The sequence below is a fragment of the Drosophila sechellia genome, chromosome 2R, assembly GCF_004382195.2.
Source record: "Drosophila sechellia strain sech25 chromosome 2R, ASM438219v1, whole genome shotgun sequence".
Lineage (NCBI taxonomy): Eukaryota > Metazoa > Arthropoda > Insecta > Diptera > Drosophilidae > Drosophila > Drosophila sechellia.
Genome location: NC_045950.1, coordinates 4089356 through 4110042, shown reverse-complemented (window position 1 = coordinate 4110042; position 20687 = coordinate 4089356). Strand labels below are relative to the sequence as shown.

Below are 20687 nucleotides of genomic sequence, written 5' to 3'. Positions count from 1 at the left end.
GCGCAATTTTCATAATTAGTGAGGACGAGCTGTCGTGGCTGTTGACATGGGATTTGCAGTTGACAAGCTCGCTGGCCAGGCTTAATTTGATTATCCGAGGAAATCGCATAGCATGGCATCACAAGTCCTTAGCCTTTGTCTCGAACTGATTGCCGGAAAATTCGGCCTTATGTAGGTGTACGGCAATCAAAACAGAATTCTTAATTGGAAATTTGCGTAACTTTGTCAAGAGCGTCGGGGTCTTTACTCTGTATTACTACAGACTTCGTATTTATTTAGCTTCAATGCAATTTATGAATTACCTCGTCCATCAAGATTGTATTTGGTTTTGATTAGGTTGTCGGCAGTCATTGTTCGAACATTCTAAGGCAATTAAATTAGGTTTGGAAAACTCGTTAGATATTTAGTCAAAGTAGTGAGTAAAATACATGTGTACTATAAACTCGTAGATAAAGATTGCACTTTGCACTTCAAGCCATTCTAGCCAAGATTTTTGCATACTCCCTGCTATCCTGATTACTCAATAGTCCTTAAAGACCAATAATATTTGGGGCAAGTGTCCCGCTGATGGCCAAGTGAAGCGACTCCGCTTGGCTGTTCAATAATTCATTTAAGTTAACTCAATCATTTATTCAGCGTTTAGGGCAGGAGGCCGCATATTTCCGGCGCACATACCCCAAAATCCAGCCCTCAAAGCAGGCAAATGAATATCCTTTGGGGCGGGCAACGGTCTTTCAGATGCAAATTTGCGAGGAACGCAATTCTGCTGGCTACATTCATAACCGCGGAGCTCAAACAAAGGCGCTGCAACAAAGAGTGGCGATGGATCCGCATCCCCAGGAACCATGAATCGTGCCTGGGCGATTAGTCAAAGACTCGGCATGCATTTTGCATGCAAAGTGGCTGATTTCCGCAAAAGTCGAATGCCACACGCCCGTGGCTCAGGTGCAGATACAATTACACATACCGGTGCAGGTGTAGAATAGCAGGATGGCAGACACAGATGCAGATACAGATACTTTCGCATCTTGAGCTGGGGGATCGGGAGCATGCAAACGTCACACAATCATCAGCTGCGCATTTGCATCATTGATGCTGCAATGCTTTCGATTGGCAGGTGCAATTTGCACTGTTTGCTTGCACTTTTGCCGGCTTTCGAGAACAAACTGCCCCGAAATATCAGGCAACACTCTTCTGCAATGCAAATTCACTTAACTCGAGAGTCCTGCCAGCCGGAATTCCCGAAAAACTGCAAATAGCCGAAAGCGTTTAGATTAATGAATTGTAAGCCCAGGCTGTGGGCAGCACGAAATTTGTGTCATTATAATTTCCAGCAAGCGATGAATTAGTAACGCCAAACACCGCAAAGTCAGGAAAAGAAACAGATTGCGCCCCAGGGACCAACATATATACATATAACATTAGAACGCCCACACACCCGCTGGCAATAAATAGGATGTTGGATAAAAGTTTGCCCAGTGGCGTAGCGTCCTTTTGAATAATTTAGTATGATGTGCGATATGAGCACAAGGACAAGGAGCAGGAAGCTGGGAGCATCAAAATCACAGATACTCGCACTTTCAGCGGCCTGCACTCCGCTTATCAGGCCGGGATTTAGTGGAGCCATAAAGTAAAGTTAAGTGACAACTTTACAGCTCCGCCTGGCCGCAGAAATGAAACGAAATGAAGGCCAAATGAAACGGCAAGTCGCACAAATCAGCAGGCCGACGATGTCCTGGCCCCCGTTTCACATTGGTCGCTCCAAGTACACAGAGAGGAAAGAATATAAAGGATATAGGCAAGCGCCCACACTTTGTATTAATTGCCTCATCAATTTAACATAGTTATAGTAGTCATTTGATAGTAGTTATTTGATATTGAACACTAAACGAGTGGAACTGAATTGAAACATCTGAATTCAAACACCTTTGCCTTATCCATTGCACTCAGATCCCAAGATCACAGTCTAATATCAACCATTATGAGGAGCAATCAACTCCTAATGCATTTCTGATTGATGACAATCATATGGAATACCTAAACGATCTGCAGTACACCCAGGAGCCACTAATCTCCAAACGTTTTGTAGTTCGCTGTGTACGCGCAGGATGTGTGGGAGGATGTGGGCGAGTGAGTCCTGCGTAAGGTCACACCATTTGTCAAGTGGCGGCTAAAGCCGAAATCCTTTTTGTGCAAACATTTTGCGCTCCCCACGGCCACAGAATTCAGCCTAATGCTCCTGCCACAGAGCGCCGGCAATTGCACACCAGATCCCACAAAATCCGCACCAGAGCCGAAATAAAAATGTGCGCCCGTTTGGAGGTGGGGGGCAGGATCCTTTAGGATTGGGTGTGGATTCGGGCTTGGGTTTCCCCATATTTTCCCCCATATTCGGTGTGTGTGCGTGTGGCGTGTTAGTTTATTTATGACTTGATGTCCGTCTGTTTAAACAGTAGGCGTCTACAGGCGAAGTGATGGCGATGATGTTATTGCCGTTTCTGCTCCTGCTCCTCCTCCGGCTCCAGTTGCCGGGATTTCACTTGTCGGACACATTTCATACGGAGAGCTCTTTGTCCTGGGCCCATCACGAAATCCATTTAACACTCATGTACATGAACATGTGTCTGGTCTGCCAGGGAGCGCTCCGGTTCAAGTGGCCCAGCTCCTTGGGCGCGAGCATTCTTGGGGAGAACGGGTGGATCCGAAGCAGGAGGAGGAGGAGGAGCACTCTGCCCGGGTAATACAGCATGAAAAGTATTTCACGCTGACGCCTGGGTTTAACGTCAAACAATTGACGTTGAGCGCCAACTTGTGCGACGATAATAAAAGTGCGAGTTTCAGCCACTTTTGGTAGTTTCAGCCCAGCATTTAGCCGGCGAATCTGTCTTTTCGGATAACTTTGTTCAGCTGGTTAAGGGGTACTATCATACTATCATTTTTATAAGTTTGTGTGCCTGTAGGGTTATAGTTTTTACAGATTGCAAGGGAACTAGAGGTGTTAACAATCAATAGTTCAACAATTATCTGTAAGCAACGCTTATATTTTCATATACTTGTATTCAACTACCAAATTCATTACATTTAACTACAGTACTGGTAAATTATCTTTCACTTTTCATTTAGGATACAACCTTTATCATTTCTCGAACTTAAGGCATAAAATATGTTAAGTACTCTAGAAGCTAGAGTAGTTTTGCCAATTTCTAGCTTGTTTTTGGCTCACTCTTGCATGGAAAAGTGGCTTTTCATCGCGGAGTCGTCAGCACTGTTTTGGGGAACGGGGAAAACTGGCAACTGGAGGCTGTTATGGAGTTGATGTGTAATTGTCTGAGCTTCGACTTTGACTTCGGCTCAAGTTTTATGTGCCAGGACGCAGAGATAGGAGGCTGGATGCGCATTTTATGGAAGGGCTTTTTGTACCTGAGTTGCGCATACGCCCCGTTGCCTTCAATGGGATTTGGTCTTATCTATAACTGCTGGCATTTTCCCAGCTGCCTGCCAGTTTGGGTACACAAATTATTTCATTAGCCTCACAACCCCCTCTCCCCTTTTTTTTTTGCTTTGGGCCATCCTTGGGCAACGTGCCGCCGTCTATTGCTGAAATGTCGTGCCATCGGCAAACTTTCCCCAATGCAAACAAGCTGTCAGCTCGTGCGTTCTGCCCGCCTCCGCCGACAAGGAGTAATGGGTATGGTGCGGTCGAGGCATGCTAATAAGCTGGGCTGTCACTAAATTAGTTTACCGCACAGGCCGTGCATAAAGTGACATCGGAGATGGGGGAAGCGGGATGCGGGATGCTGCTGAAGCTAATTAAAAAGTTTTTCGTCGATTTTTCGATTTTAAGCTCTGGCAGCCGCTCGCTCATGTTGACAATTCAATTTGACGTCGAGCGGTAATAAATCTTATTTGCCGTGCAACCAGCAGGCCGTAATTGAAAGTCCTGCCGCCACCACGTGCCCTCAATCCGGCGGACAAAGGGACCGGAGGCGCGCGTGCCTATGTGTATTTGCCGAGCGACATGCATAACAAATGCGTTGGCAGCCAGTGCAACGAGTCGTATGAGCAACGCGGCCCACAGGGCGGGCACGCAACCGAATATCCGCATAAGAAATTAAAATGCAACCGTCCGCCCGATAAGGGAGACTCCCTCCCTTCTACCGCCCGTCTTCCGTGAAATGGAGTTGCCCGAGGCTACTCCCTTCTGCACGGAGAGGGCGCATCCGGCACGTGAGCTCACCCAGCGCACACATTGGAGGCTGGGTAAATAGCACTGCTCCGCAATGGATTATGAGAATAGCAGGCTACTGCCAATTGCTTTCAGGTCCTGCCCAAATTTGCTTAAATTACACAAGCATTCCATACCGTTTATAGGAATAGGCGTGACATTTTTGTTATACTAATTCAATCTTAATGGACAAAGACAAGACTTGAAGCCTTAAGCTACTTGATAAATTCCTGAGATTTCCAAACACCTGAGATGAAAAGCTCCTTTGCCACCCGCCAATTGCTAATATAAATTAGGTGTCGTACCTAAGGCTCGGCCACAAGATTAATTAGCATTGCTGCGGTTGGGCCAATCGGATCCAATCCAAGTGGTTTGCCATGGCAGCCATGGCAGGAGTGTCAATCTAATTGAGATTTCTGGGAAAGTCTGAATGGCAAATAGCAATCGCGGTCGAGTGCAATCCGAACGTGACCCTGAATGGCGCGCTATCCAGCTGTCCTTTCAACTGGCCTCGCACCCAACTCATCCCACACCGCACTGATTCTGTTTCCCCAGGACGCCGCCATCTGCGTCAAGTTCCACCTGGAGCGTGAGAAGAACCCGCACAAATTCAACAGCCGCATGAAGAACAAGCTGTGGTACTTCGAGTATGCAACATCCGAGACATTTGCGGCATCCTGCAAGAATCTCCACGAGAGCATCGAGATTGTGGTAAGTGGATGGGGAAGATGCAATCGATGTGGCGGCCACCCGTCGTCCGTGATTCATTAGCGGATGCTGGAACGATAGCTGCGCAGCGTGTAACCTTCGCTCCGTATTTGCAGTGCGATGGCGTGGCCCTGGACTTGGCCAACGGACCCCACCTGCAGGGAGTGGCCCTGCTCAACATCCCGTACACACACGGCGGCTCCAACCTGTGGGGCGAGCACCTGTCCCAGAAGCGGATACGCAAGAGCGCCGGCCCCTTCGGCAAGAGCAAGAAGCTCCGCGCCGGCGACAAGGAGTTCTCCGCCACCAGCTTCAATTCCGTGGACCTCTCGGTGGCCATTCAGGGTAAGGCAACTATGACCTTTTTGGATATATGTGAACTTACTCAACAATAGAACTAACGCATGTCCTTTCTAGACTTTGGAGATCGGCTCATCGAGGTGATTGGGCTGGAGAACTGCCTGCACATGGGCCAGGTGAGGACTGGACTCCGAGCATCGGGACGTCGCCTGGCCCAGTGCAGCGAGGTGATCATCAAGACGAAGAAAACATTTCCCATGCAGATAGATGGCGAGCCCTGGATGCAGATGCCCTGCACGGTGAGTGATCTGCAAACTGATAATGGTTAAACAGTCTAATTGGATTTCCTCGCTGCAGATCAAGGTGACCCACAAGAACCAGGTGCCCATGCTGATGGCACCGCGGTCGGAGAAGGGACGCGGATTCTTTAACCTGCTGTGCAGCTGATTCAGGCGCAGCGCATCGAGCGACTTCATGGGCCGGAGTGCCCAGGAGTCGGCCGATGAGCTGGATGATGACTTTCGGATCGTCACTAGAAGCACCACCGTCCACAACATAGCCTAGCGTCAATAGCTTTAGCCCAGTCCACCCGCAATCGCATCGAATTGGTTAACCCTAGGTTAAGGCTTCCCTTATGATATGACATGATATGATATAATATGTGTAGATCTGCTATATGTGTATGTATTCTTGTATGCATGTATGTCGAGTGAGTTACAGAGCTTTATATTTAGTGTTAGACTAGCCAAATATACAACCGAGTCAAGTCCATTCCAATGGCATCCGAGTGCGGTGGCTGTATATATACATACATACATAGCAATACTGCGACGGCTTTAGGCCACCGGATATTTTAAGAACACACTTTAAAAGCGATAGCATAGCGAAAATTGTCCAAAGATGCAACTGAAATGAGACCAACCAAGCAACCAGAACAACAAACCAAACACAAAAACCAAACAGCTAATAGTAGTGCGAATTTTATGCCCTAGGCTAGGTACGAGTATGTTATTTATTCCGTCATTTATAAGCAGTGGTGGGTGTTGCTGGGATCGACAGGATATATGTATAAGTCTACCGACGTATGTAGAACCAACACACATATCATTTGATTTCCGACTCGAGATTTTGCATTTGAGCAGCACTCGCCACTGAACTACGAACTTAACTTTTATTTTTTTTGGTAATTTATATTGTATATAGCGAAACAAATGTAACTTGGCATGATGCAAGTGTCAACTAAATGGTGCAGCTTTAAACGAAATTTTATATATGAACACATATATTGAGAGGACACGAACCGGATGTTGAACAATACATACATAGCATATATGTATTGTATATTTCCTATATGTATATTAAGTGCCAATAAGGTCCTCACAAATACAATACTCATAGAAGAATACCCTACCTTTCTCACCCCCCTCAGTAAATTTAACCGCACAGGTAAATTTCAAATCGAAAAACCACATTCCAAGCATTTCCCAGACCACGTGTACATTTTTGGACGCAAAGCACTAAAAAGTGCAAATCTGGTAAAGTGAAATCACCAATAATCTTATTTGTTAAACGTAGTGTCCCTAGAATCAAATAACTACTAGCTGATAGTTATTGAATAGCACGCAACCAAAGAGCACTACTTTTGAACTATTAGGTAATATGAGAGGCACTTCTCAGATGGAATGTTAATTGGATATACTCGCAATATAATACGTGTCCTTCGAATCGTTACGCCCCCTAAGTAGTTCGGAATATTAAAGCTAACTTCGAAGACTAACCATAGTTTCTTACATACACTTCACACCTAATGTTATGGAGCGCGTCGAGTTATCCTAGTCATTTGCCGAGTCCAAATTGAGTTCTCCTCGTACGTGCCATCCTAACCCTTGGACCTTGGACTTTCCCAGCAGGATATCCGCACTGCACACGATTAATCCTTAATGTATGTGGACGTGTATTCTGTCGAACTACTATTGCAAACGAACGTAATATACATAAAAGTCGATTTAATTTTGCAAATAAACATTTTCAATGCGATTCCCCGCGCCCACGAGTCCTCAGCTCCGCCAGGATCACGGGGATTTGGTGCCAGCGCCGGGACGCCGCTAATGCCACACAGTAGCCAGTTAACATTAATTATAAATGAACCACTTAATATTAGTAAAATGCAAAGCAAAGCGGCTCAGCAAGGCCACGCTTGTGTACAGTACAACTAGATGTAAGCGTATACCTGTCTAATGTTAAATCAAAGTAATCGAAAAGTAGTTACTAGTGGATATTACCAGAGAAATGAACGAAAATAGCAAGTGGAACTTGAAAACTACACTACTAATGCCTAAGTAGTTGAATGTATCACCTAAGCGAAGTTATAATCTGTGTACAAAGCTGGGTTCCTTTCGTAGCTCCATTAGATTTTCGTTTTCAACTTAAATTATCCAATGATGTGCTGCTTCAGGTGTCATGTCATGCTACGACCCTATGCCCCATGGATCTTCACTTGTGCCAAGAACTGGTGGCGATGGGGTCTTAAGTTAAGGTGTAACCACTCTAAAATAGGGAACGAAATGTAAAACTGTAAAGTGCATAAGCCATATTATCCATACATGTATACTCCTATAACCAGTGTTTAAAACAACCACCAATAAATTCAAATTACGTAAAATCTTGGCTTAAGCCGTACGCATTTTGCAGGTGCAACTGCACGTGGGGTCCGTACAGACTGATGAAGGTAAGCACCTGGTTGCAGCTGGGCTTTCCGAACTGCTTCAGCACTTCGGCGGTGCGGCATGGATGCAGTGCCATGAAGGGTCTGAAAAGCACCGGGTGATCCATCTGGGTGAGTATCTGGTGGAGATCGCTGGCCTTCGATTCGGGCATGAACAGTCGCCAAATGGCCTCCAGATCCAGAAGGCTTCCATCTATGAGAAGAGGGATTATTTGACATCTAGTGCGATTTTGTGACCTATGTGAATACCTGATCTGTGTGCCTGGAAGACCAACATTGGTACTTGATAGGAAACACTGAAGACCACATGATACTCCACATTAACAAACTCAGCCGAGTTGTCCTTGCCACCTTGGCATTTAATCTTTTGACTATATTTGAGGTAGGTATTCGGTTCATTCGAGTCCTAAATTGGGATGAAAAATGTATAAATCAATTAGGCCGAATTATGAAATCCGCACTTGATGATACCTTTTGCTCCAACATCCAATTATCACCCAACTTCTGGGACGTTTCAAGGAACTGCTTGGCCTGGCTCAAGAAATCTTTCCAGCTCAAGTCGCCCATAATGCTGAAAATAAAGTAAAAAAATAAGCTTGTTAAAATATTTAAACACTTTAAATACCCACGCGTTAAGATACTTAAAAGAAAACAATTTATTTGCGTGGGAAACAAGCCTCATACATATATTAAAGAATGTCCTGTATTCTAGAGCAAAATTGAAACGCCAAAGGTAAAAGCTCGTCAACACAATACACTTAAGCTTAACACAAATCGTCAATTAACGAATATCAATTGCAATAATCCATAAGTTAGGCGCTGCGCAGGTCGCCGTCCAGGGCGGTAACCTGGACATTCTCGTTGCGCCGGACCTGAACCACAGTCACCGTGCCGGCCTTGTCATCGAATTTGCACGTCACCGTGACCTCCCGCAGCTGGAAGGTAAATATTTGCGAGCCGTATTTTGTGCGCAAGTAAACGGAGCGCGGATCCGCCTCCAGAATGTCCACGATGCACTGTTTCTCCACCTGCAGCTCCTTCAACTGCGCCTCGGCATGCTCGTTAAAGGTCACGCTGAGTCTAATGCTGGCCACCACCCAGTTGGGCACTCGCACGGCGCTGGGTGGCGGCAGAATAGCATCAGCTCCAATGCCCGCGGTTCCGCTGTAGCCAGCTGCTCCGTACAGCTCCAAGTCCGATTCCTCTCCGTCAGGCTCCTGTCTGGAGTCGTAGAAGTCCAGGCTGCTCTCATGCGGTCCAACAGAGGTTCTTCCTATCCGGGACAAGAACTTTAGTTGCATTTCTGCTTGATGCTCGTCCAACGTACCTGAGTCAACGCTCAAGGATGGTGCATCGTAGTGTGGAATGTAGGGCTTAATGTCCAACACGGGTGTGCCGTCTACCATGTCCGTACCAAAGAAACTAATAGTGGCGTTCTCGATCTTCTCAATCTCCACCAACGAGAGACCAATGGGACACGGGCGGTGTGGAGATCGTGTGGAAAACACACCCACCCGCTCGCCGCCGAGACGGGGCGGTGCCACCTTAGCCTTGGGGTGGGCATTGTTGCGGTGGAAATGGTAGATGAGCCACAGATGCGAGAAGTCCTCCAGTCCCTCCAAGGAGTGCTCCGGATTGGTGAACACAGCGTCGTTCAGTTGGATGATACCGCGCAGGCGACTGCCCACAATTGACTGCCTCGGCACGGCCCGCTTCTCTGGGAACGCTGTCCGGATCAGTCCTATAGGCCGAAAGTGAGCGTAGTCCTCTCCCAAGCAGTTCCCTCCATTGGTATGCTTGCTCTAAGGATTGGGTGCGAGGTTTGTATGTGTCTTTCAGTGTGTGGGAGGGTCAAACGCACCTGACCTTGGCCCGTCTGCTGGTCCTGCGTCTGCTGCTGGTGCTCCTGCTTCTCGCCGGCGACCTTGTCCTTGGCGCTCTTGTTGTTGTTCGCACACCCCTCGCAGCGGAAGTCCTGCAGCAGGCGGGTTATCGTCTCAATGTCCTTGCGCTGCACATGCTGCAGGTTGCGCACTTGCTGCCTGCATCATGGTCAAGGCAAAATCGGTGTGAACTTGAACTATACCAGTAGCAAAAGGACACTCATGGCAATTTGCCTGTCTTAAACGCACCTGAGATTGTTGATCTCGTTCCGCGCGATGGTCAACTGACTCTTCAGATCATCCTCGTGCATTTTCGGTGCCGGTAACGCGCACTTGACTCCCAAATAATCCGCAATTGCAGCGCTCTCCGCTGTTATTGACCAATATTTACCTCGTATTCTCAATGGTTACATCCAGCTAGAGTTGGCCATCACTTACGCACGGCACCGCGACGTTATCGATTGTCGATAGGTTTAACTGTGATTAGTTACGGCCAACTGCCTTAATTCCAGTTAGATCTAGCTTGTACTAAGTAGTTTTTTTTACTAAAGAAATTTCTTCGTAAACCTCAAAAAAGAAATTATATACGATATATACAAATAGATTATTATTATTAATTTATCAATTTACTTATGTTTGTATACATTTTATTTTACAAATCACTTTGCTCTATGTTTAAAAATTTACAAGAATTCTCAATAAAAATTGGAAAGTGTAACCATTTTGTAAGCGTAGCTTAACTATATTTTGGCTTTTTCTATATATTCGATTTCAACGATAAGCGATAGGTCCCAGCGCGCGTTGCTTTTTGGTAATTTTTAGGTCCATTTTCGGGCTGAGAATGACAATCTGAATTTTGCACAGTAGGTTCGATTTGAAGCGACATTTTCTCTGCTATATACAAATTTGTAAATTTTAATTGTTCAAAAGGTGTGTTGCTTGCGGCAGACTTGAGAACTGCATTTTAACCGGCGTTATCTATTGCAGCTACCGAAGCAAGAAGAAAGCATCATGTCTCGCGGAAGTTCAGCCGGCTTTGACAGACACATTACGATCTTCTCTCCGGAGGGACGCCTCTACCAAGTGGGTGAGTATCCTCGCACTTGCCGCTCCATTGGATCCAGTCTGACATTCTCTGACATTTCCCCGCCAGAGTACGCCTTCAAGGCTATTGCCCAGGAGAACATCACCACGGTAGCGCTGAAGAGTGGTGACTGTGCCGTGGTGGCCACCCAAAAAAAAGTGACCGAGAAGAACATCGTGCCTGAAACGGTGACCCACCTGTTCCGCATCACCAAGGACATTGGATGCGCAATGACCGGACGCATGGGTAAGAACCATAGATACTTTAAATTCTTATTAATCCCGGCATTATTCGAGTCATATTCCAGCCGAGTTAGCACAGAGTTATTCCATTTTTGATAGGGGTTTCTCGAAGATCTAGGGATAAATGGGTGTGATTTTCTATTTCAATTCATTTATTCTATCTGTTGAAAGTCCGAGAAGTATGGTAGGGTCTTTCACTTATGATTGTGCTAAAGGCGTCTAGCGTGGAGCCAACTCCAAAAGTAGTTTTCACTGGGTTCTTCAGCAAGAATAAAGGTCATATCAAACCAAGAGTGTCACTAAATACTTAAAATTATTTTTCACCCCTAGCTGATTCCCGCTCACAGGTGCAGAAGGCCAGATACGAGGCCGCCAACTTCCGCTACAAGTATGGCTATGAAATGCCAGTGGATGTGCTGTGTCGTCGGATTGCAGATATCAACCAGGTGTACACCCAGAATGCCGAGATGCGTCCGCTCGGCTGCAGCATGGTGCTGATAGCGTACGACAATGAAATCGGACCCAGCGTTTACAAGACGGACCCGGCTGGCTACTTCAGCGGGTTCAAGGCCTGCTGTGTGGGTGCCAAGACTCTGGAGGCCAACAGCTATCTGGAAAAGAAGTACAAGCCCAACTTGTCCGAGGAGAAAGCTATTCAGCTGGCCATCACCTGTTTGTCCAGCGTGCTAGCTATAGACTTCAAGCCGAATGGCATTGAGATCGGCGTTGTCAGCAAGTCTGATCCCACTTTCCGCATTCTGGATGAGCGGGAGATCGAGGAACACCTTACCAAGATCGCCGAGAAGGACTAAGTTCTGTCCCGCTAGCTGTAATTTTGTCATATTTTATAAAGCCTCTCCTTGGATCTATGGTTAAATAAAAAATGCTCTTGGCTTGCATTCAAAACAAAGGCAAATTCCAATAGCGTTTTATTTCTTCTTGTGCACCTTACCGCCATATCGCATGACAAAGGCATTTACATCAAATTTGCGACGGCATCCTTGATAGTTCATGTACCGAACCTTACCGAAGACAGCCCGCTCCTTCCAGCCCATGTCATGGACGCCGCCAATGGACCACATGCAACCGACATAGCCGTTGGGGTCGCGTCCATCCAGACTGTACTTGTCGTTCAGTAGGATTGCGTATTCCAACGCCTGCTCCGGTGTCGCTGTCCATTCCAGAATCTTTTTGGCCCAGTACATGCGCAAAAAGCCGTGCATTTTTCCCTCGCGCACCAGCTGCAGTTGCGCCGAGTTCCACAGGTCGTCATAGGTGAGAGACTAGTGAAAAATTATAAAATCATTTTAATCACAAAAGAAAAGAAAAAGATTCCGTGGTGAACCTTCTCTAGTTCCTCTAAGCTGTAGCAGGGGTCCCGCTTGTCCTTTCGATGTGCATCCAGCGTTTGATATGCCCAAGAACTAAGACCTTTAAGACTATCATAGTGCTCGTTGTAGAAGCAAAAGTTATCCGCCAGTTCGCGGCGCACAATGGCCTCCTCGCAAAACGCATCCGCCGAGGCTTTGTGTTGCCCTCGAAACCGCTGCACCTCCAGAGCACAGCGCTGAGCCGAAATATGACCAAAGTGCAGCCACGGCGAGAGTCCGGACAAGGCGTCTGCCGTGGGATCGTTTCGCTTGTCATTGAAATGGCGCAAACGCCGACTGCAGAACTCGTAGAGCTGCTGGCAGGCCGCCTTATAGCCTGGCTTGGCCCACTGCACCTCGTCTACTTCCATGTCGCACTGCAGTGAAGCATAGGCAGCTGACCAGTCCACGGCTTTTACATTCTTGCAGCCAGTTCCATGAGGATGCTGCACAACCGGTGGGAATTCGCTGAGGTACTCCCCTAGCTTGGAGTTGATCTTGTTGCGGATGGTACGCGCAGCGTACTCCTGTTTGTCGGAGGCCACCCACAACGGGACTACATTGTGAGCATCAACTTGCACCAACGGAACGGTCTGGGGCAGTGCCTTGCCCACATCCTCGACCCATTGCCGGGGCAAACGTAGCGGAGCAAAGTCGCAGACCACGGCTCCGATGTCCTTGGATTTCACAAATTGTGGCAATTTTTCCACAGCAGGGCCCATCAGCAGGTGAAAAGGTATGTCCAGGGCGCGACACTGCTGCTCCACCTCCTGCAGGCCGCCCATCATGAATTTGTAGTGCCTGATAGTGGCATTTAGGAATTTTGGAACTAGGCAAAATACCACGGTTAAGGGTAATTCCAGCTTGAGAGCCAGACGCTGCGCAAAGAGCAGGGCCCAGTTGTCCTGGACGCGCCCGTCGCGGGACATCCAGTAGACGACGCCGCCTAGGCTGGATTCCTTTACATCTTCGGTTTTGGACAGGACGCGCACTCGTTTTTTCCGAAAAGAGAATTCCTGTATGCTGGCTGCAGTGCAGACTCGCTGGTGTTCCAAGTGGGTGAGAAACTGCTCGAAGTTTTGGTAATCCGGCTTAGAAACCAACGAAGCCTTCGATGTGGAGGCCTCCTCATCACTGCTTTCCTGGTCACTTTTGGGCTTGGAGCTGGCCTTCTCGCTTTTTGCTGCCTTTTTGGAAGGACCTGCCTTCTGCGCCTTAGTACGCTTCATCGCCTGCAGCGGAAGAACCTGAACATGAATGAAAAATCCTGATTTGATTTGTACTAATTTGATTTAACCCACGATCTTGAATGATTCGCGCCAATATGAAGCGAGTGTAAACATAACTGTATAACGATATGGCGACTCTATCAGCTGTTCAATGAGAGAGAAAAAAGGCCAGTGGTCGCACTCCAAATGCTCTACATTGAGGTAAGCTTCTGTGCATGGGAAATTATTATTAGCTCACATAAATAAGAATTAAATATTATGTTCAAATTATAGGAGTACATTTGTTGTTATGAGATTTTTTTAGTTCTAGATGATTCTATTTCCCAAATATTCCCTAAAATGTCAATAGTATCAGTACCGCATACGATACACAGCAGTTATCGATTACAAAAAGAGTGCAGCTCTGAAAGCGCACGTTGAAATTAAACCGATTCTTTAGTGTTTTATATTAAAATGTATTATATTGGAAAAGAAAATGGACGAAACTGTGGACGAAGCAGCGTTTAATGCCAATATCGGCCGTATTGCTCGATCTACGCTTTTGCACGATGCTGAACAGTCGATCCACAGGGAGTTGATCGACTACGCTGTGGCGTCATGCCGCCTGTTTTACATTCAGGATGCTTCAGCCTGGAAGGAATGGAACACCAGGAACGAGGCTTTCAGGGATCTCACTGCCAAGGAAGTGTGCCATTTATTCCTAACCGAAGTTCTGCCCCAACTGGACAACTATCAGCTTCCGGAGATTGCCCAAAAACGCCTCAAGCTTCTGGATCTGCATCCGTTCTTCAGGCGCGTTGACCAAGGCTACCAGTATACTCCGGATTGTGACCTTGCAGCTCGATTTGTAGTCCAGCCCCAAAAGCATTTTATCCAACCTGAAGATATCAAGAAGATGAAGGTAAGCATATCTGTCGGCAAATCATTTTGATATAAATTTGCTATGTACACGCAAATATGTACATATATGCATGTATCTACATAAAATCGCTTTCTTTATTTATGACGCTGTATTTGCACATTATTCCAATATATTTACAGTGGTCAATCCTTTAATCTATCCTTATGCAGTTAATATTGTTTTTACCAGGCACACGACATTTATAATCTTATATCTCTCTTTCTTAATGTACAAGTACGATATTAATTTTTGGTCGATTTTTATAGAAAGGCGATTCACTGAAAAGATGTCAAACCGTGCTCATGGAAAGCGATGAAATGGAGCAGAAAACCTGCGTTGGGTATCGAAGCAAAGTCACCCTGGAGTCCGCCGTTCTCTTCTCGGTACTATTGTCCACCAACCATGAGCTTTCTATTGGGAAGATGCTCGATATGAGTGAGATTCACGAAAGACTGCGGCGCGCCAAACAGTCATTCGAGGATACTGCTAGAGTAACTCCGTTCCGAACGAACATTGATGACCTAATCTCCGATTTGGATGTCTGTGCTAAGGTCAAGTCAAAGCTTTGTCGAGTAATAAGTGATTGTAAAAAGTACTAGAAAGGATTAGCTATCATTAAGCATAGTTGAAAACCAACTGACTATTTCGAAAGTCTTGCCTAGTCTGTGCACAAAGTTTTCTTTGACTTCCGAATTCGGTTTTAAACATTTTATACTGAATTTATATCTTTTGTCTATATTTAATACTTTTATTTGCTTTTAATCAATAGTATAAAATTATTTCTCTGAATTTTAGGTGAATATAAGAAGTCTACTTTTTGTAATATCTTAGAACCATGTAAGCTTAAAATATTACTTACTATTCATATTTTAATACATAATTCCCATGTAATCTTGAATTTATTAGAATTTATATATAAAACTTAAGATTTGAAATTCAGCTTCGACCCGCTCCCAACGATTGTTATCTATATTATTAATTAATATATTAACGTTGCTCCTCATAATTGTTAATAGTTTGCTCATAAAAGCGTCTTAAAATGAAAGATGAGAAATACTTTTTAAGCTTTCGCCTAATGCCTCTGGACTAAGATCGTAGTGATGATGCTCTTCCTAAATGTGTAGAAATAATGATACATTTGTAGTATATATATAAAAGCGAAATATTAAAAAGAAAAACATTCCGAAAACTCAAGAATTCCATTAGTTTCCAAAGAAACTATCGAATCTCTCTAGTCAAAATGACGCGCCAAGCAAAATTTAGTACATTATCTGTGCTGAATCATTTTCGCTGTACCGCAATATTTAATTAACTGCAGCGATCATTGCAGTTTTAGCCACCAGAGAAGCGAAACATAGAACTCGAAATGCAGAAGGTTGCACTGCTGCTAGTCGCCTTCCTGACTGCGGCCGTGGCCCACCCGAATTCGCAGGAGAAACCCGGATTGCTGCGTGTACCGCTCCACAAATTCCAGTCGGCCCGCCGGCACTTTGCGGATGTGGGCACGGAGCTGCAGCAATTGCGCATTAGGTACGGCGGAGGCGATGTGCCGGAACCGCTGTCCAACTACATGGACGCGCAGTACTATGGCCCCATTGCCATTGGCTCGCCGCCGCAGAACTTCCGTGTGGTTTTCGACACCGGCTCCTCGAACTTGTGGGTGCCGTCCAAGAAGTGCCACCTGACCAACATCGCCTGTTTGATGCACAACAAGTACGATGCCTCCAAGTCAAAAACCTACACCAAGAATGGCACTGAGTTCGCCATCCATTACGGCTCGGGCAGCTTGTCTGGATACCTGTCCACGGATACGGTGTCCATTGCCGGCCTGGACATCAAGGATCAGACATTCGCCGAGGCGCTCAGTGAGCCGGGGCTGGTCTTCGTGGCTGCCAAGTTCGACGGCATCCTGGGCCTGGGCTACAGCTCCATCTCGGTGGACAAGGTGAAGCCGCCATTTTACGCCATGTACGAACAGGGTTTGATCTCCGCTCCGGTGTTCTCATTCTACCTGAATCGCGATCCCGCCTCGCCCGAGGGCGGTGAGATCATCTTTGGCGGCTCCGATCCCAACCACTACACTGGTGAATTCACCTACTTGCCCGTTACCCGCAAGGCCTACTGGCAAATCAAGATGGATGCCGCCTCCATTGGGGATTTGCAGCTGTGCAAGGGCGGTTGCCAGGTGATCGCTGACACCGGCACCTCACTAATTGCTGCTCCCTTGGAGGAGGCCACCTCTATTAACCAGAAGATCGGTGGAACTCCCATCATCGGTGGTCAGGTGAGTACCATGCTCTAAGTTCTCACATTAAGCACCGCTAATCCTCTTAATTTCCTACTCTAGTATGTGGTTTCTTGCGATCTCATTCCCCAACTGCCGGTCATCAAGTTTGTGCTGGGCGGAAAGACTTTCGAGCTCGAGGGCAAGGACTATATTCTCCGTGTGGCTCAGATGGGCAAGACCATCTGTCTGTCCGGCTTCATGGGCATGGACATCCCCCCGCCAAACGGACCCTTGTGGATTCTGGGTGACGTTTTCATTGGCAAATACTACACCGAGTTTGACATGGGCAACGATCGTGTGGGCTTCGCCGATTCCAAATAATCGAACAAAGAAAAGTATACTTAAAATTTAAATTGTAAACATTATCGATCGATCCAATGGCGGATTTCTCCGAAGAACCTATGGAATATATATATGTAATAGCTATAACATTTCTTTGTTTGATTGCGAGTTGTTTATGCGAAATCAGCCGAATGTTTTTGCGGGCTCTGGTCTTTGTGATAGCGCACAAAGCTTTATACTACATATACTATGTTTGTGAATGTGTTTATGGCATTTGTCATCATTAGTGGCGGGGCTAATTGAAAACGAATGTACATGGCTGCTTTTAGAGCTTTTTCACTCAATTAATTTGTATAATATACTTTTCTATACAGTGAAAAGAGCTTGTATCAGTTGATAAGAATTCTCTGGGGATCAACGACTCCTCCTTAGTTGCCATTTAATGCAAGTTCCTCATTACATTCAAGAAATTGGATAAATAAGCTTTCTTTTCAATACTATATGATGATGTCATTCAAATGTAGTTTTAAATAATGGTGAAATTCCGATAATAGATAATTCAATACACGAAGATTTAATATCAGTCCGCAAATGATGGACGGAATTATAAAAAGGCAATAAGAAGCGACTAGCTTATAATTCAAGCCCGGGTCCACTTTCTTTCATACGTTTAAGTGGTGGTTTAAGCCAGTGAATCATTCACTAATGGAATTAGGCGCCAATTTTAGAGAACCGATACCGTTTTCACCTACATATTTCCATTGTTTTGCTGGCTATCAGCTAACTCGAGATAGCCTTAGACCCAAACCAAAAGAATTGAAAACAAGTGGCGCGTGTGGGATCTTCCGGATCGATGCCAAGTCTGACGTATGTTGGACACAGACTACATTCATAGAGAACTTTTTGGCGGAGCTACGAATTCCTCCAGTGGTTATCAACCGAGTTATCAATGGAACTCTATGCGCGTTGACAATGCCCCTGAAGTGACCTTTGTACTCTGACTGAATCAGCACAAATGAACGATAGCTGCTAGAGAAGCGCTTGGTTGCCAGCACAATCCATTACACATCACACATCTTTCCATGAAACTTATCTGCCTAGGTCACTGGAGAGAAGATGTTTGGAGCTGAGTTGATTTGCTAACAAAAATAGATATATATTTAAGCTATTTAAAAACAGTGCGTATAACTTGAAAATCTCAAAAATATAAATAAGAATAGGGCTTCATTTCTGACTGTAGAGTAAAAATAGCGGCTAATTGGATAAGATGACCATTTAATACTAGGCAAAGACACTAAGCTAATAGATACAGGCTGGCAGGCGAGCTGTGATTTGTTTGGTTCTCAGCGAGTGCCGCTGCTCCTGCTCACTTCGGTTTGATGTTCGCCGCCAGTTCGTCGGCAGTCGGCGTGGATGTGTCGGCTGCGGTGACAGGTTGGGGCACCGGCTGCACTTCCGGCTGGACCTCGACCGTCTTTGCTGTGCTCAGGCTGGGCTCGCGTTCCTCGTCGGACTCGGTGGACTCGCGGATTAGCTGCAGGGGCGTTATCAGCTTGCCACTGGCCACCTTGTACATATCACAGGTCTCGTTCACGTAGCGGTTGAACACGTCCGGCTTGTCGGCGTATACGTGGTGGCCGGCGCCCGTCACGATCTTGATGTCCACCATGTTGCTGCCGCGCTGCGACTTGATCTTCTCTCCCGACGACGAGTCGATCCACGACCGGGAGCCGTAGATGAACGTGATTGGTATGTCGCTGCGCACGTCCTTGATGCGGTGAATCATAGGGTGCTTGGCCCATCCGAAGGATTGCATCATTGTGTGGAAAGCGGACTCACCGCTGGGGTTCTGCGCATTGCACTGGTGTATGTACTGCGGCAGCAAGTTGATGTCCTCCTCGATGGTGCTCTGGAACTTTCGCATAATGTCTGGCCGCGTCTTTTGCACCACCCACTGGCCAAAGGGGCCGGCGGCGCGCAGAGCCCACAACGGATTAAGCGGGGTCAGTACTCTAGCTATGGCCCGCACCCAGAGCGGTATTGTTTTGCCGTTGGTCGAGTCCGAGGGCTTCTCGGGGAAGCCCCAGGGATCGGCCAGTATGAGGTGTTTCACACGCTCCGGGTGTGAGAGGGCGTAGCTGGAGGCAATGAAGCCGCCCATCGAGTGGCCCAACAGAATCATGTCGTTGATGTTCATCTCACGGCGCCACTCCTCCACCGATTTCACAAATTGCTTCTCGCACACCAGCGCATCCTTGGCGAACAGCGGCCGGGAGCTGCGACCGAATCCGAGGATGTCCATGGCGTAGACTGGTCGGCCCTTGGCAAAGGCATCGAGGTTCATCACCCACAGGGCAATGCCTGCGCCCAGGCCATGCAAGAGCACCAGCGGCACCTCCTTGGACTCGGTATTCATGCTGATGGTCCAGATCTTATCCGCTTCGCCCACCGCCGGCCCGATGTCCACGAAGAAGCCGCGATAGGGCAGCTTCACGTACGACAGTATCTTCTTCTCCACGGCACGCAGCATAGTCGGTGAGCTGGATGTCCAGTTACACAACCATTTCCAGAGAAAGAATCTATTGTTCCGGGGATCCTGCAGGTGAGAGATGAAAGTGACGAGTGAATTTGGGGTGTTGCTGGGGTGAGCGTTGGGAGCGTTGTGGGTTCGATGGGCACCTCTAGCCGCTGGCTATGTCATCCATGCCAGGTGGTCCGACCCAAAAATTACTTAACCAGCGGCTGTCGGTTAATTGCGCAGTTGCTAGCGAAATGTGGCTGGGTAATTGGGTATATCTTTTAGGGATTTTCGTGATTTCACAGGGCAGGGCCGACTACGATGGTAAACTGAACCTGGGCCTGGGGACCAGCTTGCCCTGCTTACCTCTAGGTCCATGGACGGTTTGGATTCCGATCCCAGCGCAACTGTTGGCTGCGGCAGGTTCGAAATAGTGACGCTGGCGGACGCGGGCGTTGGATCCACCAAACCGACGCTCGCCAATGCTAGCGGTTCGCTCATCTCGCTCACGATCGACCTGATCTGATCACTCACTGCTGATTTCTATGGTGTGTGCGGGGGGAGTGTGGTATCCTAACAATAATGTTTCGCCAACATTTGCGCGCTACATACGTGCGTACCCGTCGAAAGTCGAGAGTTTCATGAATACTGACACGGGAGTGAATTCGGATTTGTAGCACTAGTACTGCCGAGTTGGGATGACTTTGTACTTCTGCTAGTGCTCCGCGGAAAGTGGCCTGGCTTGCTCTGATTCAAGTTCCGTGTCGCAATTACATGTTATCTATTCTAATGGTGAAATACTTGTTGTTGTTGTTGCTAGTCCAGTGGGAAGAGCGACTAACGCATACAGGCGCACTAAGCGGGCGGAGTGCGGTCACACCATCAGCTGGGCCGATCAGCTGGCCGTCGACAGTGCTGGTCAACGGTTAGCAG

General features: G+C 46.9%; 8 protein-coding genes across 15 annotated transcripts in view; 4 read left to right on the top strand and 4 right to left on the bottom strand.

The window, feature by feature from the left end:
• LOC6608070 (diacylglycerol kinase 1) overlaps positions 1-7895 on the top strand; it is a 41174-nt gene extending 33279 nt beyond the window's left edge. For all 4 annotated transcript variants that reach the window (XM_032714916.1, XM_032714915.1, XM_032714917.1 and 1 more), the window contains 4 exons: positions 4781-4936; positions 5050-5278; positions 5351-5532; positions 5591-7895. In XM_032714916.1, coding sequence (XP_032570807.1) covers positions 4781-4936; positions 5050-5278; positions 5351-5532; positions 5591-5680 — 657 coding nt within the window. In that variant the 3' untranslated portion in view covers positions 5681-7895. The remainder of the gene's footprint in view (positions 1-4780; positions 4937-5049; positions 5279-5350; positions 5533-5590) is intronic.
• On the bottom strand, positions 7225-10327 carry LOC6608069 (ubiquitin-like-conjugating enzyme ATG10). Of its 2 annotated transcripts, XM_002032781.2 has the most exons (5): positions 10233-10327; positions 8430-8529; positions 8208-8364; positions 7837-8151; positions 7225-7780 (listed from the first exon to the last, which is right to left on the bottom strand). In XM_002032781.2, the coding sequence occupies exons 2-4, from the start codon at positions 8523-8525 to the stop codon at positions 7886-7888; spliced, it is 519 nt and encodes a 172-aa protein (XP_002032817.1). In that variant the 5' UTR covers positions 8526-8529; positions 10233-10327; the 3' UTR covers positions 7225-7780; positions 7837-7885. The 2 variants fall into 2 exon arrangements, with proteins under 2 accessions (XP_002032817.1, XP_032570810.1); XM_032714919.1 differs by lacking the exon at positions 10233-10327 and having other exon boundaries at positions 8430-8644.
• LOC6608068 (tRNA (adenine(37)-N6)-methyltransferase) lies at positions 8618-10272 on the bottom strand. 2 transcript variants are annotated; one of them, XM_002032780.2, is made up of 4 exons: positions 10091-10267; positions 9820-10000; positions 9286-9760; positions 8618-9231 (listed from the first exon to the last, which is right to left on the bottom strand). In XM_002032780.2, the coding sequence occupies exons 1-4, from the start codon at positions 10150-10152 to the stop codon at positions 8771-8773; spliced, it is 1179 nt and encodes a 392-aa protein (XP_002032816.1). In that variant the 5' UTR covers positions 10153-10267; the 3' UTR covers positions 8618-8770. The 2 variants fall into 2 exon arrangements, with proteins under 2 accessions (XP_002032816.1, XP_032570809.1); XM_032714918.1 differs by having other exon boundaries at positions 8618-9760; positions 10091-10272.
• A 337-nt stretch (positions 10328-10664) lies between the features above and the next one.
• On the top strand, positions 10665-12083 carry LOC6608067 (proteasome subunit alpha type-6). Its single transcript, XM_002032779.2, has 4 exons — positions 10665-10771; positions 10829-10928; positions 10995-11171; positions 11498-12083. Exons 2-4 carry the CDS (start codon positions 10853-10855, stop codon positions 11977-11979), a joined length of 735 nt encoding a protein of 244 aa, XP_002032815.1. The 5' UTR covers positions 10665-10771; positions 10829-10852; the 3' UTR covers positions 11980-12083.
• Positions 12040-13905, bottom strand: LOC6608066 (deoxyribodipyrimidine photo-lyase). 2 transcript variants are annotated; one of them, XM_002032778.2, is made up of 3 exons: positions 13839-13905; positions 12513-13784; positions 12040-12450 (listed from the first exon to the last, which is right to left on the bottom strand). In XM_002032778.2, the coding sequence occupies exons 1-3, from the start codon at positions 13878-13880 to the stop codon at positions 12097-12099; spliced, it is 1668 nt and encodes a 555-aa protein (XP_002032814.1). In that variant the 5' UTR covers positions 13881-13905; the 3' UTR covers positions 12040-12096. The 2 variants fall into 2 exon arrangements, with proteins under 2 accessions (XP_002032814.1, XP_032571379.1); XM_032715488.1 differs by having other exon boundaries at positions 12513-13769; positions 13839-13895.
• Positions 13906-14121: 216 nt separating this feature from the next.
• LOC6608065 lies at positions 14122-15847 on the top strand. Its single transcript, XM_002032777.2, has 2 exons — positions 14122-14667; positions 14934-15847. The coding sequence occupies exons 1-2, from the start codon at positions 14242-14244 to the stop codon at positions 15264-15266; spliced, it is 759 nt and encodes a 252-aa protein (XP_002032813.1). The 5' UTR covers positions 14122-14241; the 3' UTR covers positions 15267-15847.
• Positions 15848-15981: 134 nt separating this feature from the next.
• On the top strand, positions 15982-17385 carry LOC6608064 (lysosomal aspartic protease). Its single transcript, XM_002032776.2, has 2 exons — positions 15982-16951; positions 17015-17385. The coding sequence occupies exons 1-2, from the start codon at positions 16034-16036 to the stop codon at positions 17273-17275; spliced, it is 1179 nt and encodes a 392-aa protein (XP_002032812.1). The 5' UTR covers positions 15982-16033; the 3' UTR covers positions 17276-17385.
• A 1109-nt stretch (positions 17386-18494) lies between these two features.
• Positions 18495-20549, bottom strand: LOC6608063 ((Lyso)-N-acylphosphatidylethanolamine lipase). Of its 2 annotated transcripts, none has more exons than XM_002032775.2 (2): positions 20121-20549; positions 18495-19832 (listed from the first exon to the last, which is right to left on the bottom strand). In XM_002032775.2, exons 1-2 carry the CDS (start codon positions 20253-20255, stop codon positions 18603-18605), a joined length of 1365 nt encoding a protein of 454 aa, XP_002032811.1. In that variant the 5' UTR covers positions 20256-20549; the 3' UTR covers positions 18495-18602. The 2 variants fall into 2 exon arrangements, with proteins under 2 accessions (XP_002032811.1, XP_032571378.1); XM_032715487.1 differs by having other exon boundaries at positions 20408-20549.
• Positions 20550-20687: the final 138 nt, after the last annotated feature.

What these genes read in the sequence shown, in the direction of transcription:
- LOC6608069 (XM_002032781.2), bottom strand. Translation starts at nt 8,525, where the DNA reads ATGGGCGACTTGAGCTGGAAAGATTTCTTGAGCCAGGCCAAGCAGTTC. An exon ending in ATTGGATGTTGGAGCAAAAG is followed by an intron (nt 8,365 to 8,429) that starts GTATCATCAAGT and finishes ATCCCAATTTAG; the next exon opens with GACTCGAATGAACCGAATAC. An exon ending in CTTCCAGGCACACAGATCAG is followed by an intron (nt 8,152 to 8,207) that starts GTATTCACATAG and finishes CTCTTCTCATAG; the next exon opens with ATGGAAGCCTTCTGGATCTG.
- LOC6608068 (XM_032714918.1), bottom strand. Translation starts at nt 10,152, where the DNA reads ATGCACGAGGATGATCTGAAGAGTCAGTTGACCATCGCGCGGAACGAG. An exon ending in AACGAGATCAACAATCTCAG is followed by an intron (nt 10,001 to 10,090) that starts GTGCGTTTAAGA and finishes ACCATGATGCAG; the next exon opens with GCAGCAAGTGCGCAACCTGC. An exon ending in AGCAGACGGGCCAAGGTCAG is followed by an intron (nt 9,761 to 9,819) that starts GTGCGTTTGACC and finishes CCCAATCCTTAG; the next exon opens with AGCAAGCATACCAATGGAGG.
- LOC6608067 (XM_002032779.2), top strand. Translation starts at nt 10,853, where the DNA reads ATGTCTCGCGGAAGTTCAGCCGGCTTTGACAGACACATTACGATCTTC. An exon ending in GGGACGCCTCTACCAAGTGG is followed by an intron (nt 10,929 to 10,994) that starts GTGAGTATCCTC and finishes TTTCCCCGCCAG; the next exon opens with AGTACGCCTTCAAGGCTATT. An exon ending in CGCAATGACCGGACGCATGG is followed by an intron (nt 11,172 to 11,497) that starts GTAAGAACCATA and finishes TTTCACCCCTAG; the next exon opens with CTGATTCCCGCTCACAGGTG.
- LOC6608066 (XM_002032778.2), bottom strand. Translation starts at nt 13,880, where the DNA reads ATGTTTACACTCGCTTCATATTGGCGCGAATCATTCAAGATC. An exon ending in GGCGCGAATCATTCAAGATC is followed by an intron (nt 13,785 to 13,838) that starts GTGGGTTAAATC and finishes ATTCATGTTCAG; the next exon opens with GTTCTTCCGCTGCAGGCGAT. An exon ending in GCTTAGAGGAACTAGAGAAG is followed by an intron (nt 12,451 to 12,512) that starts GTTCACCACGGA and finishes ATTTTTCACTAG; the next exon opens with TCTCTCACCTATGACGACCT.
- LOC6608065 (XM_002032777.2), top strand. Translation starts at nt 14,242, where the DNA reads ATGGACGAAACTGTGGACGAAGCAGCGTTTAATGCCAATATCGGCCGT. An exon ending in AAGATATCAAGAAGATGAAG is followed by an intron (nt 14,668 to 14,933) that starts GTAAGCATATCT and finishes CGATTTTTATAG; the next exon opens with AAAGGCGATTCACTGAAAAG.
- LOC6608064 (XM_002032776.2), top strand. Translation starts at nt 16,034, where the DNA reads ATGCAGAAGGTTGCACTGCTGCTAGTCGCCTTCCTGACTGCGGCCGTG. An exon ending in CTCCCATCATCGGTGGTCAG is followed by an intron (nt 16,952 to 17,014) that starts GTGAGTACCATG and finishes TTCCTACTCTAG; the next exon opens with TATGTGGTTTCTTGCGATCT.
- LOC6608063 (XM_002032775.2), bottom strand. Translation starts at nt 20,255, where the DNA reads ATGAGCGAACCGCTAGCATTGGCGAGCGTCGGTTTGGTGGATCCAACG. An exon ending in AACCGTCCATGGACCTAGAG is followed by an intron (nt 19,833 to 20,120) that starts GTAAGCAGGGCA and finishes TCTCACCTGCAG; the next exon opens with GATCCCCGGAACAATAGATT.